This window comes from Oryzias melastigma, linkage group LG17 (assembly GCF_002922805.2).
Source record: "Oryzias melastigma strain HK-1 linkage group LG17, ASM292280v2, whole genome shotgun sequence".
NCBI lineage: Eukaryota > Metazoa > Chordata > Actinopteri > Beloniformes > Adrianichthyidae > Oryzias > Oryzias melastigma.
In genome coordinates this window covers 3,054,276-3,071,175 of record NC_050528.1, presented here as the reverse complement: position 1 = coordinate 3,071,175, position 16,900 = coordinate 3,054,276, and the positions used below count along the sequence as shown (strand labels likewise).

General features: G+C 40.0%; 1 protein-coding gene across 1 annotated transcript; it reads right to left on the bottom strand.

Moving 5' to 3' along the window:
- Positions 1–3,605: 3,605 nt before the first annotated feature.
- On the bottom strand, positions 3,606–11,820 carry viml (vimentin like). The gene is made up of 9 exons (XM_024274019.2): positions 11,208–11,820; positions 11,005–11,065; positions 7,007–7,102; positions 6,649–6,816; positions 5,518–5,643; positions 5,216–5,436; positions 4,227–4,270; positions 4,058–4,143; positions 3,606–3,986 (listed from the first exon to the last, which is right to left on the bottom strand). Exons 1-9 carry the CDS (start codon positions 11,729–11,731, stop codon positions 3,945–3,947), a joined length of 1,368 nt encoding a protein of 455 aa, XP_024129787.1. The 5' UTR covers positions 11,732–11,820; the 3' UTR covers positions 3,606–3,944.
- Between the last annotated feature and the right edge of the window lie 5,080 nt (positions 11,821–16,900).

Sequence of the window (16,900 nt, the reverse complement as noted above, 5' to 3'; positions counted from 1 at the left end):
ATCCTAGAAGCTCATCTGTCTAGGGCTAATACCCGTGGTATGATGTCCTACTACCGATGGCTTCTAGGTGACGAGCCAGACTAAGAGCGGTTCAGAATCTCCAAATGACTCACAAAGACCAAAGTCCAGTTGCAGCGCACAGATTGCAGTCAGGACAGGTCTGGAGTTGGGGCTCACAGACGGGGGACCTGTCGAGTCCAACCTGAAAAAATGACATGGGAACCATCCCTCCTGGTCCCACCACCTCCAGGAGAGCTGATGAGGAGTGGATGCACGGTGGTTAGGGCAGCAGCTGAAGGGAGGTGCCTTGGCAGCCGTCATGGAAGTTGTTTTTTTGGGACATGGAACGTAACCTCCCCTCCGTGAACTACCACCATAACATGGTGGAGGTCGGTTCAGTTCAGGCAGGTGAGGCAATACTGTTGTTTGTTTGTTTGCTTGTTTGTCTACCTCAGAGGTCTTCAACCAGCGGCTCCAGAGCCACATGTGACTCTTTTATCTCTCCATGGTGGCTCTCTGGGTGAAGAAAAATGATATAATGGTAAGTTTTTTTTTTTTTTTTGTAATTTAGTTTACTAAGGAATTTTAGGCTATTTTGGAATTTAGCTAGTAATTAAGCAACAAGTTAGCTTATATTTTTGTTTTTTTGTGCCTAATTTGGCCTCTGCTGAATTTTTTAGGCTAATTTAGAGTTTAGCTTCTATTTTAGCAACAGGCTAACATTTTTGAGTAACTTATTTTTCTGAGGTATTTTAGGCGGTTTTGGAGTTCAGCTGGTAACTCAGCAACGAGCTAGCTTTTTGGCTAATTCAGCATCTACTATTTTTTACTAATTTTTACCTAATAAAAGGTAAAAAAAATCACATGTTGAGAGAAGATAGTTTGTTTTTATATTTTTGCTTTTGATTGTGCCAAAAATAGGAATAGTTCATTCATTCATTTTCCTGACTGCTTCTTCCCTTTCGGGGTCGCGGGGTGCCAGAGCCTATCCCAGCTACTGAAGGGCGAAGGCGGGGTTCACCTGGACAGGTCGCCAGTCTGTCACAAGGCCTCAAGCACACACACATTCACTCCCACATTCAGACCAATTTAGAGTCACCAATGAACCTATGAAGCATGTTTTTGGACAGTGGGAGGAAGCCGGAGTCCCCGGTGAAAACCCACGCATGCACGGGGAGAACATGCAAACTCCACACAGAAAGGTCCCAGCCGGGATTCGAACCGGGGCCTTCTCGCTGTGAGGCGAGAGCGCTAACCACTGTGCCACCGTGCAGCCCTGGAATGATTAATATTCATTATTTTTAAAAAATGATATTGAATTACCCCTGGTGTAGCTCAAGCATAATAAAGGAATGAGTTAATAATGAGTTAATGGCTACACCTGCAGAATTCTGGATCCACCTCGGCCAACGTATCAGTATCATGCTGAAGACGGGGAGGAGGTGGAGGGCCGCAGACACAGTCCAGTAAGCTGAAACTTGGCTGAAGCACAAGGCTATTCTAAGTACAGTGACTCAAGGCAGGATTTGGGATCATACTTGACCTGGGATAGGATCTCTCTCTTATGTGGACATCCCGAAGGTTTCTTCTTTTTTCCTGAATCAGTTTTTTTAGGAGTTTTTCATTACCGGGAGGGAGGGTCTAAGGGCAGGGATAACCAGTTTAATTTAGTTGTTTATATTTCATGACTGACCTTCTGCATCTGTAAGGACTGTAGGGGGGTCGACTCGTTCAGGTGCTGCAGGTTTTTGGGTTGTCCGGGTCCGTGGAGGGTCATAGAGAGGAGCGGCTGCATCTTATTGGGGTTGAAAAATAGAAAATGCGTGCTACATGTCTGCATCTCATGTACTTCCATGAAGGGACGTACATACATGAACACTGGCTTTACAGGCTCACCGTATCATTGAAGATCTTTTTCTTTTTTATTAAATAAGTCAATGTGTCATTATTTGTTTGTCCCCAAAGAAGAGCAAGAAACTGGCCTGTTCTCAAAATATATACAAAAATAAACAAGATCTTGTGTTTCTGCTGCAGAAAAGCATCTGGATGTCAGACATACAAAAGTTGGCCAAACGTTGCAGAACCGCAGATAGAAACAAAGTTGATCAGCAGTTTTGCTTCACCTTTCATGCATGGTCCAAAAACTAAAGACACTGGTAATGGTACGCCTGCTTTAGCAGGTTGGGGTTCGATTCCCTACAGTGTCCTGCAGAATATTAGGACTTTTATACATGAAATGTTGAGCATTGCAACCATAAAGAGTAAAAGAAAAAAGAGAAACTTGTTGATTAACTTAAAGGGGCCATACCATGATTTTCTTAAGCCTTTCAGAGTGAACTATATCCACATAGATGATCATATATTACCTTTAGAACACTAAAAAACAAATTATTTATGAAATATTAGATGTTTTTTGTGAGTCTTTTCTTACCCCGAAGGAAAATGACACAGTTCCTGAAGCTCCGAATGCCACTGCGTGTGGCTGCCGCCCATTTCATGAGTTCATCCTAGAGTCTTTTTCTTCGTTTCTCCCACGAAAATAAACAGTATAAAAACGTCTCCACAGATGGATGCACATACCAGATATCTGCCTTTAGCAGCCCTGGCCCTCCAGATAATTCTATCCGGCATTCCAGATCATTTTATTTTATTGTTATTAATGATGTTATCTTATGCTCATTTCTAACTTGTATAATTTTGACTAAATATATTTTTATAGAGAATAAAATATTGAAAGTTATTTAAGGTTTAAGTTGATTTATTCTGGAATAATATTCCTGCCTTTTTATTATTCATAATTATGTTAAAAAGTTACAGTTTTAAAGTTTTAAAAAGTGCCATTCTGCAGCTTTTTGGACTATTTTGGTATTTACTAAGATTTTTTAGCCTATTTTGGAGTTTAGCTAATATTTCGGCTACATGCTAGCTGTTTTGGCTTTTTTTTCAAGTTTTAATCAGGCTGTTTTGGAGTTAGGCTAATATTTACACGCTAGCTGTTTGAGCTAATTAAAGCTTTTTTTCAGTTGTTAATGATATTTTGAAGTTCTGCTATTTTTTCAGCAACACGCTAGCTATTTTGGTGAATGTAGGCTTTACTTTTTATTTATTTATTTATTTTTTTGCTGTTTTGTAGTTAGGCTAATATTTACACGCTTGCTGTTTTGGCTAATTTTGGACTTTTCTCAGTTTTTTATAATATTTTGAAGTTTAGCCATTTTCTCAGCTACACGCTAGCTGCTTTAGCTAACCTGAGTTTTTTTTTTTGTTTGTTTTTTAAGATAATTTAGCATTTAGCTAATATTTTAGCTGGCTATCAGCTTCAGCATTTTTTTGCTATCAACTTCAGTGTTTTTAACTATCAAATTCAGCATCTTCAGCAGCCAAATTCATCTTACAGAACTCACACTAGCATTATCGCAGGCAATGCTATATATCTAGTTCATAACTATGTTAAAAAGTTACGGTTTTAAGTTTTAAAAATGTAGTTTTAGAGTGTTCAATAATTGTTTATCCTGTTCGGCCCGTGACCTAAGGAGTGTTTCTGACCCTTTGTGCGATTGAGTTTGATACTGTTGCTCTAAAGTGAAATAAAAAATCCCAGCATGCAGAGTTACAGTCTTCAAAGTTTATTGCTGCATTCAGGAAATAGTGAACTTCATCTGCATAGTGCATGCTCAATCAAAATACTACTTTGGTTACAAATAAATGTTTTTACCGACCTCAGTGAGCATTCTTAGTTTGTCATCAATCCGGTAACTCAATCTAAACAAACATGACGAAGTGCTGTCAGCAGAGAAAAAAGCAAAGCACACTCTGTGGGAACTAACAAGCTTACTGGATCATCACATGTAAAAGGCACTTCTGAAGCTCCTGGTGATTGTTGGTTTGACTGGTGAAATGTGGATCTTCTTATTGCTCGGATCAGCTGTTCGGCAGAGGCGTCATCACTCCATGTCATCGTGGTTCTGGGTGGACTCATTGATCACCTGAAACAGGTGAAACAAATGATTAGATGTGAAAGATTAACGGATTTAAAGTCTCCTGAAGCCGACTGTACCTGACCGTCTCTGGTCTCAATGGTCTTGATGAGAACTTTCTTAGTAGTTGTGGTTTCAAGTTGGGGTCTGGAGTCAACTATTGCATCTGAGGAAAACATTTGTCAAAGATTATTAAAAAATACTAACCAATGAAAGAAATTTTGGGGAAAAAATGATGTAAATGATCACCTCTAAGGTTTAGAGAAGTCAAGTTTGGCAGAGGAGTGGAGATTCTGCACAGAAAGGATTCACAAAAAAAGATTTAAAATGATTACACTCACAGCAGCGTATGCTTCAGTACGTACACGCCACGCATTTCATCAAGAACTAAATGGGCATTTTTGATTTTAGCATATGGCAGGGGTGTCAAAGTCAATCGCTGAAGGGGGCCAAAACCTAAATAAACTTTAGGTCGCGGGTCGAACTGGATAAACATTTATTGAACACTCTAAAATTACATTTTTTAAACTGTAAAACTGTAACTTTTAAACACTATTATGAGCTAGATATATAGCATTACCTTTGATAATGCTAGAGTGAATGTGGCAGCTGAAGATGCTGATAGATAAAGTTGATAGCTAAAAACCCTCAAGCTGATAGCCAGCTAGAATACAAGCTAATTGCCTGATTAGCCTAAAAAACTAAAAAAAAAAAATAAAAAAAATAAAAAAATAAATAAAACTCAAGTTAGCCAAAACAGATAGCATGTAGCTGAAAAATTAGCTAAACTTCAAAATAGCCTAAAAAACTTGTAGAAAGCCTAAATTATCCAAAACAGCTAGCATGCAATTGTTAGCCCAACTACAAAACAGCATAAAACCTTAAAAAAAGGGTAAATTAGCCAAAACGGAAATATTAGCTAAACGCCAAAATGGCCTAAAAATCTTAGTAAATACCAAAATAGTCCAAAAAGCTAGCAGAATTCCAATTTTAAAACTTTAAAACCACAATTTCTTAAAAGAATTATGAATAATAAAAACGCAGGAATATTATTCCAGAATAAATTAACTTAAACCTTAAATAACTTTCAATATTTTACTCTCTATAAAAATATATTTGTCAAAATTATATAAGTAAGATAATAAAATGTTCTGGAGGGCCGGATAGAATTACGGATTCGGCCCCCGGGCCTTGACTTTGATATTTTCATTAGACAAACCAAATAGTGGATCAGTCACCTGCTCTCCTCTCCTTCCAGCAGCTTCCTGTAGGTGGCGATCTCGATATCTAGAGCCATCTTGACGTTTAGGAGGTCCTGGTACTCTCGGAGGTGACGGGCCATCTCATCCTTCATGTTGTGGATGTCCTCCTCCAGGCGGGCGATGGTGTCCTGGTATCCATTAGCCTCCAGGGAGAAATTCTCCTCCATCTCCCTCAGCTGACGCTCCAAAGACTCATTCTGGGAGGCAAAAACAAAACCAGAACATTTGAGCGCTGGAGTGGGAACTGCATTAGTCTGAGCCTGAAACAGTTCACTCACGGTTCCTTTCAGAGCGTCCACCTCGCAGGTGAGAGCCTGAACTTGGCGCCTGTAGTCGTTGGCCTCCTGCTTGGCCATCCTCAGAGCTTCGTTGTTCCGCGCCGCAGCTTCAGTGAGGTCAGCAAACTGGTCACGACAAACGGAGGACGAGCAGAAAATCAACTTTTTCATAAATGATGAGCCAAAGTGACGATGTTCATGATGTGAATTACCAAAGCCGTGAGCTTTAAAGAGAGTTTTAAAGAGGTTTAGAATTCATTTAGATTAGAAACCTGCAGATGGGGATTCTGGTCGACCTATTGAAAATTAGGGAGCTAAAATATATTCCAATGGTTCTTGTTTTCTTCTTTCATAAGGTGCCTCAGAGTGACAATTTGACCCTCGTCACATACTCAAAAATTCTAAAATTTGGATCCACATACTCTGAAAAAAGGAATTTTGTAAAAAGTGAACGACTCCTTGATGGCGTTCACATAGTGAGCTAGTAAAAGTAACATTCCCCTGTTGCTTGCACAATTTTATTAAAATACTTTGAAAATTGAACAACTGAACAATATGACATATGCTAGTATTAAGAATGTTGGCATTGTCATGAAAAACTCCCGTTGCCAAGGAAATCCCAAAATTTGCTTTTGTCAATTCTTCTAAAAATTACATAAACTTGTACGTGTCCTCCAGACAACCAAAAAATAAAGTGGTTGCCATGGAGATAAAGCATCAGAAGAGCTGTCATCTTGCTGAACAAAACAATATGGCATAAGCCCGTATTAAGAATGTTGGCATTGTCAACAAAAACCCATGTTGCCAAGGAAATACTCAGCCAGTAACGCCAGGTCAAAAGCGAGCGGCGAAGGCGGGGGCACGCCTTTGGGCCATACATCGCTGTTATCAACTTCAATTTTTGACTTGTTTTGCGATATTTAAAGGCCTCACTGGGCAGGAAATGACCAGCGACTTTTCAAAAACCTGTAAATACCTGCTTTTATGTGCGATTTGAAGCCAGCATTCAGCAGCTATAATTGTTAATTGCTTTGGTCTTAGTCAATTAGACCATGAGGGAGTCTGGACTTGTGTGTTTTCTTTTTGTTTGTTTCTATTCCTCTGTGTAATACATCATATTTTGTCCCTTGCCTTGGATTTGTACCATTCCTCGGACTCCTGGATGTTCTTGGTGGCCAGGTTCTCATACTGCAGGCGAACGTCCCTCAGAGCTGCAGTCAGGTCGGGCTTCGCCACCTCCATGTCGACCTGCACGTGCTGCTGCTGCTGCTGCATCTGACTCTGAAACTCCAGCATCTCCTGCAACAGATATGTTCAAGTCAGGCTCCAAAAACTACAATCAAACTCCTATTTCTGCACTTTTTCTGTCATCTGCAGAACAAATTCATCTTGTTCAGCAGTTTTTTTGTGCATCCCTATGAAATTTTGAGGTGCAAACACAGAGTTTCTGCAGCAACCCGACGCCGCCTGGACACACGCTGATGCTGACCTCATCATGCAGCTTCTTCAGGAAGTTGATCTCCTCCTGAAGCGACTCAATCTTCCGCTCCAGGTCCAGTCGAGCGAGGGCAGCACTGTCCACATCCTGCACCATGACATCGACTCTTAATATGGTGACTTGTGAAGGTGACATGAATTATGCATCAAGCTTTTGCTGACATATTCAGATGCACATGCTGTGTGGAGGCCTGACAAACACAGGAGTGTGCCTCAGGTGTGGGTTGTGTTGGCAGGCAAGGTCACATCCAAAAAAATCATCTAAATTACCTGTGGTCACACGTGTCCCTGCAGCTGCTGCTAATACATTCATCATCATGATAAATTAACTAACCAAAGTTAAACGACATAAAGAATGGTTTTATGTATTTCTTGACACCTGAGATCGGTCATTTTTGAGATACAACATAAAAGTAGAAATAACTTATTTTTTCTTAGCCCTGGGGAGCCCAACACAATTTTTCTTCTGGGTTTTTTCAGTTAATTTGACTTTTTTATTATTATTTTGGGTAGCAGCCGCGAACAGAACGAAATAAAAATTCCAAAGCGGTGTTGTACAGCGCGCACCACTCCTGCCCTAGCATTCCCTTTTTATTAGCTCTCTCTGGGTTAGCAACCAAAACTCACTTTGCATAAAAATACTAATTATGATAACATTATGAATTTCCCCCCAGGGCATTAATAAAGTATCTTGATTGATTGATTGATTGATTATTAAACATGCTAATATTGAGTCCAGCATCATCAATCGTCTCAGAAAAACACATTGCTAAAGATGCAAATTATGCTAGTGTGGATAAATGTGCAAGCACTGAATTTAGCATCATCAAATATCTCAGAGAAAACGCATTGCTGAAGATGCTAATTAAGCTTGCTATGCTATTGTGGCTAAAAGTGCTAGCATTGCGTAATCAGCTATGTCAGCAAAACACATTTCTAAAGAGGCTAATTATACTAATGAAGCTACAAGTGTGAGCGCTGCATTTAGCATCATCAACTTTCAGTCAGCAGTCTGAATAGTCTGAGTAGCAGTCAATACAATTTGGTGGTACTGGTGCTGATACAACATCTCCACCAGACATGAGCTGTCCACACCACGACATGTACGCATGAGCTGTGTCACCTTAAAAAGCCTCACTGACTCCTCCCCTTCTGGCTAGTTTGAGCGTCAAAAATTCTTAACTTTTTCAAAATGCCAGCTTTTTAGTTGGTTAATCTCCATAGCAACCATTTCCTGTTTTGGTCACCTGGGGGTGACGAACAGGTCATTGTACTTTTTAGAAGCATCGGCAAAAGTACATTTTTGGATTTCCTTGGCAACTGGAGTTTTTTTTGTTAACTACGCCCACATTTCCAGGGTGTTCATCTGTATATGTTTATACTTTATAACATCATTTCTTACTCGCTAGCTATGCCGCTCAGCTAGTTGCTCAGCTACTAAAGGCAGATATGTGTTGTGCACATCCATCTTTGCAAAAGTTCTGATGTTGATTGTTTTTGTGGGTGAAATGCAGACACAATGCTGAGGCCGGGGCTCAGATGACATCATTAAATAGGCGGTACCCACAAGGAGCTAAAGGCGGAGCCTCAGAGATCAAGTCATCGTGGTAGGAAAAAGACTCAAGAAAAGAACTCACATTTCATAAATAATTTGTTCTTTCGTGTACCAAAGGTGATATATGATCATACAGTATTCATGTAGATATAGTTTACCCTGAAAGATTTAAGAAAAGCATGCTATAGGCCCTTTAAATGTTCACAATATTTTGGTAAAAATTGCGCGACCAACGGGGAAACTTTGGCGAGCTTGTTCCGAAAATACAATCAAAAAATTCAAACCTTAACGCCAACATTTTTTCTCAGTTAGCTCCTAAATGATGCTTGATTAGTTATTACATCAATGAAAGTCCTTACATTTGTAGAGAGTACTAAAGGGCTTGTTTTTTAAAATGGAAAATTCAAGATGGCGGCCTAAGATGACCAAAAAATTAATAAAATAAAATAACCATAGGCCAAATCTGACTGCCTGGGTTCTCTAGGATTATATCGTCAAAAAATGGCGGCTCTTCACTTGCTGCACTCTGACCACATGAGGAGCCAGTTTATGGCAGCAAACCAGCAGATTTGTGTGAATGAATGGGAACCTGAAGTGGCCTTTGTGTGCCTGCATACCTTTATTTTAGGACGGACAAGGGGGCAATTCACTGGGACTTTTCTAAAATATCTTTTGTTCAGAACATCCCAAACCCCCAAGCATTCAGCACAGCTCCCTAATCTCATTTTTTATTAGCTGACTCCATTCTCAAACTAAAACTCTCCACGCTTCATTAGACTAGAAAATTAATTCAGTTATTAAAAGTTTTAATTTTTTTCTTTAAATCAGTTCCGGTTCTTTTTTCTCTTAACTCACACGCCTTTGCAGCAGCAGCTTGCAGGTTTGTTGGAGAGCTGGCAGGCTTGTAATTGACGTATCAGCAAATGGAGCAGCTTTGCGCGCCGCGCTAATGCCACAAACAAAGTGGGCTATTCAGCAGGGTTTTCCCAGCAAGCCCCGGGCCGGGAGATTGACTGTCTGCCTGACTGAGCAGGAGCGGCCGCCGCATTGTTGTCTGAATGCCATCCATACAGTCACCCACACATTTATCTGCTTGAATTGTCACTAAAAAGAAAAAGTTTAAAATTTTAAAAACTAAAAGCTTTTTTATGTTCACTTATTTATATCAGGGTGTCAAAGTCAATCACACAAGGGGCCAAATTTCAAAACACACCTTAGGTTGCAGACCAAACAGGATAAACATTTATTGAAAAATTTTAAAAACTTTAAAAATGTAACTTTTAACATAATTATGAACTAGATATACAGCATTACCTGTGATAATTCTAGTGTGAATGCTGTAAGCTGAATTTGGCTGCTGAAGATGCTAGTGCTGATATCTGAAGATGCTGAAATTGATAACTAAAAAAACTGAGGCTAATAGCTGAAAACACTGAAGCTGATAGTTGAAAATCTTAAAGTTGATAGCCAACTAAAAAATATCTAAATATCGAGAAAAAAACCTTAGGTTAGCCAAAACAGCTAGCATATAGCTTAAATATTATCTAAATTCCCCCCGAAAAACGAATAAAAACTGAAAAAAAGACTAAGTAAGGCAAAGCAGCTAGCATGTAGATAGTAGCCTAACTACAAAACAGCCTTAAAACTTAAGAAAATGGAATAAAAAAAAACAGAAAAAGCCCAAATTAGCCAAAATTGCTAGCGTGTGACTTAAATAATAGCTAAACAAATCTAAAAGAAATTTTAGTAAATGCCAAAATAATCCAAAAATCTATCAGAATACCAATTTTTAAAACTTTAAAACCGTAACTTTTTAACATAATTATGAATAATAAAAAGGCAGGAATATTATTCCCGAATAAATCAACTTAAACCTTAAATAACTTTTAATATTTTACTCTCCATAAAAATATTTTTGGTCAAAATTATACAAGTTAGAAATAAGATAATAAAATGATCTGGAGGGCCGGATAGAATTACCCGGAGGGCCGGATTCGGCCCCCGGGCCTTGACCTTACATGATTCACCATGACACCCTGTGACGGCGGGACAATCCCCACCAAAACAAGTGAGAGTCTGATGATCCCTGGACGGGACAGCTCTGGTCACATGTCTGGCTCCTCTGATCCACCCTGTTGTGAGTCCTGCTCTTTCACTGTGACCGGTCAGACTCAAAAGATCTCCTTTCACTGCAGGCCCGACTGAACACGACCAGCAGAACTTGGCCGGGTCAGCCTGTACTCTGCAGTTCCACTGGCTCAGCACTAATCTGCTGCTGAGCACATCCATCCGCAGCAAATAAAAACCTGCAGTTAAATCCACGGAGATTAGAGATCTTTAAAAGGTTTGGATCAAATGTATCTTTAAGATCTAGAACGTATTGCTGTAAAACACATAAGAAATAGACGGGGTTTGTGTTTTTGAATCAATAATACCTGTCTGAAGCTCTGCATGTTGGCCTCAGCTTCCTCCCTCTGGGACATTTCATCTCTCAGCCTGAAAAAGTCATAGAAAAGACATTTTTTTAATTTATTCTCTCAAAAACTTTCTTTTTTTGCAGAATTGTTAAATAAAATATGTGATTTCATGTGATCAGACACTTTTTGGGTGAAGTGGAACCCCAGAGTGCCACGCCTACTTTTCTCTCAGCCTCTCGATGTCGTCGGCCAGGTTGTCCCGGTGCACCTCCACGCGGGCCTTCTCATTGGTCAGCTGGTCCACCTGGCGCCGCAGCTCCCGCATCTCGTCCTCGTAGAGGTCTCCCACGCGGGACGTGCCTTTGCCCCGCAGCTGCTCCAGCTCCGCCAGCAGGATCTTGTTCTGCTGCTCCAGGAAGCGCACCTTCTCGATGTAGCTGGCGAAGCGGTCGTTGAGGGACTGCATCTGGGCCTTCTCGTTGGTCCGGTTCGTCAGGAACTCGCTGTTGATGGCGTCGGACAGGGAGAAGTCCAGACTCTCGGAGGCCAGCCGCGGCATGGCCGCGCTGCTCCGGAGCCGCTGCGTCTTTGATGCGTAAAGGGGCGCGGAGGAGAGCCCGAAGGAGACCCGAGTGGACCGAACCGGGCTGGAGAAGTGGCGGCTGGAGTAGCTGCTCCTGGCCGCGGCTCGTTCCCCCCCAAACATCTTCTTGTAGGAAGACTGGGGGGTGGATCTGTAGGACATCTTCGGCTCCGGGTGATGCTGCGCGCCTTCGGTGCGTCCTCAGCTGCGTCCGGACTGCGCCTGGATGGGCGGTTCCTGCACAACCACCCGCTTATAGTCTCCTCCTTATGCAAATGCAGCAGCGGGGTTTGAGTGACGCGTGGAGGCTCCGATGCTGGAGCTCCTCCTCTGTTTACAGCAGGAATGTCAAACTCAATCACAGAGGGGAAAAATCCAAAACACTCCTTAGATCACAACAGGATGAACATTTATTAAAAACTCTAAAACTACATTTTTACAACTTTAAAACTAACTTTTTAACATAACTAGGAACTAGACACCTGCAATAATGCTAGTGTGAACGCTGTAAGAGGAATTTGGCCGCTGAAGATGCTGAAAATGATAGCTGAAAACGCTGAAGCTGAAAACGCTGAAGTTAATTAATAGCCAGATAGAATTTTATTTTAATGCCAAATTAGCCTAAAAAAAACCCTTAGATTAGCCAAAACAGGTAGTTTCACCAGCTCAGTGGCCTTGTGTAAGAGTGTCCGCCCTGAGATTGGAAGGTTGTGGGTTCAAATCCAGGCCGACTCATACCAAAGACTCTAAAAATGCGACCCAGTTCCTCCCTGCTTGACAGGCTCAACTTCAAAATATCCTAAAATACTGATAAAAGCCTATATGAGCCTAAACAGCTAGCATGTAGCTAAAACATTATCCTAACTACAAAACAGCCTAAAAAACTTTTAAAAAGCCTAAATTAGCCAAAATAGCTAGCATATGTAGCCGAAATAGTAGCTAATCTTAAAGATATCCTAAACAAAACATTAAAAATAAAATGCCTAAATTAGCCAAAACAGCTAGCATGTAGCTGAAATATTAGCTAAACTTCTAAATAGCCTAAAAATATTAGTAAATGCCAAAATATTCCAAAAAGCTAGCAGAATGCCAATTTTCAAAACCTTAAAACTGTAACTTTTTAACATAATTCTGAATAATAAAAAGGCAGGAATATTATTTCAGAATAAATCAACTTAAACCTTAAATAACTTTCAATATTTTACTCTCCATAAAATACATATTTTATAAAAATTATAAAAGTTAGAAATGACCGCAAGATAACAGCGGATCATTAATATCAATAAAATAAAATGATCTGGAGGGCCAGATCCGGCCCCGGGGCCTTAACTTTGACACATGTGCATTAGAGTCTCTTCTTATCCAAGAAAAAGAAGAATTTGTGTTTATCTGATTCTTTCACACTGAATTTGGTTGATTACTGAAAATAATCGTACTTATCCACAAACCAAGTGACTCTTCTGAATCAAATTTGATCTTTTTCATGCTTTAACTTTGCTGGTTCTCCAGTTTTTTATTTGTTTTGTTCATCCTTGGAGCCTTTGCTCCTTTTTAATGAGTCATGAGACTCAGCCCCCACCCCAACCATGCTAAAGGGGTTTATCAGCGCATGAGGTGGTCTTGTGCAAATGTGTCACACGTTTTTGAAATATCTTCCAGAGTGAGGACAGTAAAAACTCCATCATGTTTGCAGTATTCCACTGATGACATCTGGAGAGAACCTGAGTGACTGAAGAATGCAGGTTTTTGATCGGGGCTGCACGGCGACAAGGTAGCGGTTCCAATCCCAGCTGGGACCTTTCTGTGTGGAGCAATTACATGTTCCATCCGGGTTCCTCCCACAGTCCTAAAGTGTGTGAGTTTATGTGCCATGGTAACCTGTCCAGGGTGTACCCCGCCTTCACCCAACAGCTGGGACAGGCTCCAGCAACCCCATGACTTCAAAGACCCACTGTGACTTCGTTTCAAACATGACAAGAACAAGTCATAGTCCTCTTGTCCCAAAGCTTTTCCCGCCTCGTCCCACCTCTCTCCCTACGGCGTTTGCTGCTTTATTGCTGCTGAATTTCACAGATTTAATAGGAAAACATGCAGCAATGCTGAGTCAGCAAAACCCTCAAACCGAGCCTCTTTGGTGTCTCTGGGTCATTTTGTTTCATAGAATAGAAACAACAGATGTTTGTTCATTATCACCACACTTTAGAACACTCTAAAACTATATTTTTTAAACTTTAAAACCATAACTTTTTAACATAGTTATGATATATATAGCATTATCTCTGATAATACTAGTGTGAATGATGTAAGCTGAATTTGGCCACTGAGGATGCTAGTGCTAATAGCTGAAAATGCTGAAATCGATAGCTAAAAACGCTGAAGCTGAAAGCTGAAAACGTTGAAGTTAATAACTGAAAATGCTGAAGCTGAAGGCCAGCTAAAATATTAGCTGAATGCTAAAAAAAGGTTAAAAAAAAAAAAAAAACTGAATTTAGCCAAAACAGCTAGCATGCAGCTGAAATATGAGCTAAACTAAAAAAACAGCTAAAAAAAACGTAACAACAAAAGTCCAAATCGATCCGCTTTTCTCCCTCAGAATCTGCCGGAATTCTCGTGTTAACGGTTGAAAAGTTACAGTAAACCAAAGAACACAAACACTGGAGCTCCGGTCTTAAAGGGTTAACCTCCCAAGCACGGCGGTGGAGGAATTATCATATGGGCTTTCTGTGTTGGCCGGATTTAAAAGAATCTGAAGCTCTCCGATCCAGGACCCCCGACTGGGTCAACATTGTGGTCCGGTTATAAACAAGCTGGTGAAATCCAAAGGAAAGCTCTCTGCCAGCATGGAAATTCCTGCTCCTGAGCCCATTATGGGTCGGCTCTGTCAGGGTGGACAGACGGATTGTCACAGACAGAGCAGGGATTGGGTTGTGCTGATCTATCACCTAACTCCAGCGACAGGATGCAGTCAGCCGACGGACTTGTTGTCTGCAGCTGGTTTGTCCGTTTTGGCTAAATCTGGATTTCAGCGTTTTACTTTTTCAGTTGTGGTTAGAATCTGGTTATGAGGCTTCAGTGTTTGAGAGAAGTTAACAGAATCTAGAATCCAGAGACCACATCAGTCAGAATCAGCGTGAAGCGCGACTGAGAGCAGAACCGTCGGTTTCTGGGTGTCTCCTTCACTTGAAAACTGCAGACTGCACAAAAAGAAGTCTTTGTTTCTTCTCCCATGATGGTGAATCACCAACTCGTGCCGCCTGTAGCCATGGCGATCCCAGCAAATATTGTTTATTGAAGTAAAAATGGAGACTAAAGATGGCCTTGTAAAACAAAAAAACTGAAAGTTTGCTGTTATTTGATTGATTGAAAATGTGCTGAAATGTCTTTGAGTTGATTTAGTAGATTTTGTGCTTTTATTCCAATGGACACAAGATGTTTATTAGATAAATAATATAGTAGATCGGGGGGGGTGAAACGTAATCACACGGGGGGTCAAAATCCAAAACTCACCTTATGTCACAGGTCGAACAGGATAAACATTCATAGAACACTCTAAAACTACATTTTTCAAACTTTAAAACCATAACTTTTTATCATAAATATGAACTAGATTAATACCATTACCTGTGATAATGCTAGTGTGAATGCTGTCCACTGAAGATGCTGAAATTGATAGCTGAAATATTAGCTAAATGCCAAATTAGCCTAAAAATAAAAACAAAGAAAACCTTAGGTTAGCCAAAACAGCTAGCATGTAGCTGAAATATTAGCTCAACTTCAAAATAGCCTAAAAAAATCTTAGTAAATGTCAAAATAGTCCAAAAAGTTGCAGAACGACAATTTTTAAAACTGTAACTTTTTGACATAATTATGAATAATAAAAAGGCGGGAATATTATTCCAGAATAAATCAACTTAAACCTTAAATAACTTTCAATATTTTACTCTCCATAAAAACATATTTGGTCAAAATTATACAAGTTAGAAATAAGCGCAAGATAACATTGGGTCATTAATAACAATAAAATAAAATGATCTGGAGGGCCGGATAGAATTACCTGGAGGGCCGGATCCGGCCCCCGGGCCGTGACTTTGACACGTGTTGTAGACATTTCCTGGAGATCCCAAACTACTTTATTCTGGATATTTTTAGACGTCTATTAGTGTTTTTTTTTTTTTACATTTAATAATCTTAAATAAACTCTTTAATTCAGCATCCATCCATCACCAGAACCACTGGATCCCTTTTGGAGTCACTACTGCTGGAGTCGCTCCTGTTGGGACACGTTGGAGGACGTCCCGAACATCTTGTCAATCTCTTCCAAGACCACACTGATGACATTTTCCTCGTAGCACTGTTTTTAACTTTTTTATTTGAATTCAGACCTGTTAAAAGTATTATTCATCAATGTTTGATCTGAACTTCCGTCATTTCAAAGCAGAGTTTCTTCTCTGTTAGTGATAACGAGCTCACATCCTCATTTTAGGGACTGAAGTTTCCAGCCTGTCAGTCCTGGTGAAAACAGGATTAAAGGATCTCCATGGAGACCACAGAACCCTCCAGCCGGGTCACTTCCCTGAATACCTCCGTCTCTGTCTTTGTCCTCCGGCTTCTCTGTCTCTCTGCTGGGTCAGGAACTGGGAGGCAGAACCACATTTTTACTGGACCCTTTGTGAAAATGTGGGATTCATTAGAGACGGTATTTTTTCGTGACATCAGCCGTAGTTCTGATGGTTCTTGATCAATGTGGTAAAAATACAGTTTTGAAGAGAGAGAGAGAGTCAGTCCAGATCCTAAAAATCAGACGTACAGAGAATGACGACCTGTCAGCTGTTTGGGTTTGTAAAAAAATCATTGAAATAGCATGTTTAAAATGTGGTATTTGTTTACTTTAAGAGTAGAATAGAACAGAACAGAACAGAATAGAATAGAATAGAATAGAATAGAATAGAATAGAACAGAATAGAATTGAATGGAATTGAGACTAACAGAACAGAGTAAAATAGATTAGGTATGAACAGACTATAATAGAGTAAAATAGACTAGAATAGAGAAGAATAGAATAGAGTAGTTTAGAACAGAACAGAACTGAACTAAACAGAACAGAATACAGTATAATAGAATCGAATGATAACTAAACAGAATAGAACTAAATAGAGTAGAATATAATAGAATAGAATAGAATAGAATGGGAAGAAAAGAATAGAATTGAAGAGAACAGAGTAAAATAGAATAGGATGGAATATAACAGGCTTGAGTAGATTAGAACAGTTTAGAGTAGAATAGAATAGAATAGTTTAGAATAGAGTAGAAAAGTACAGAACAGAGTATATT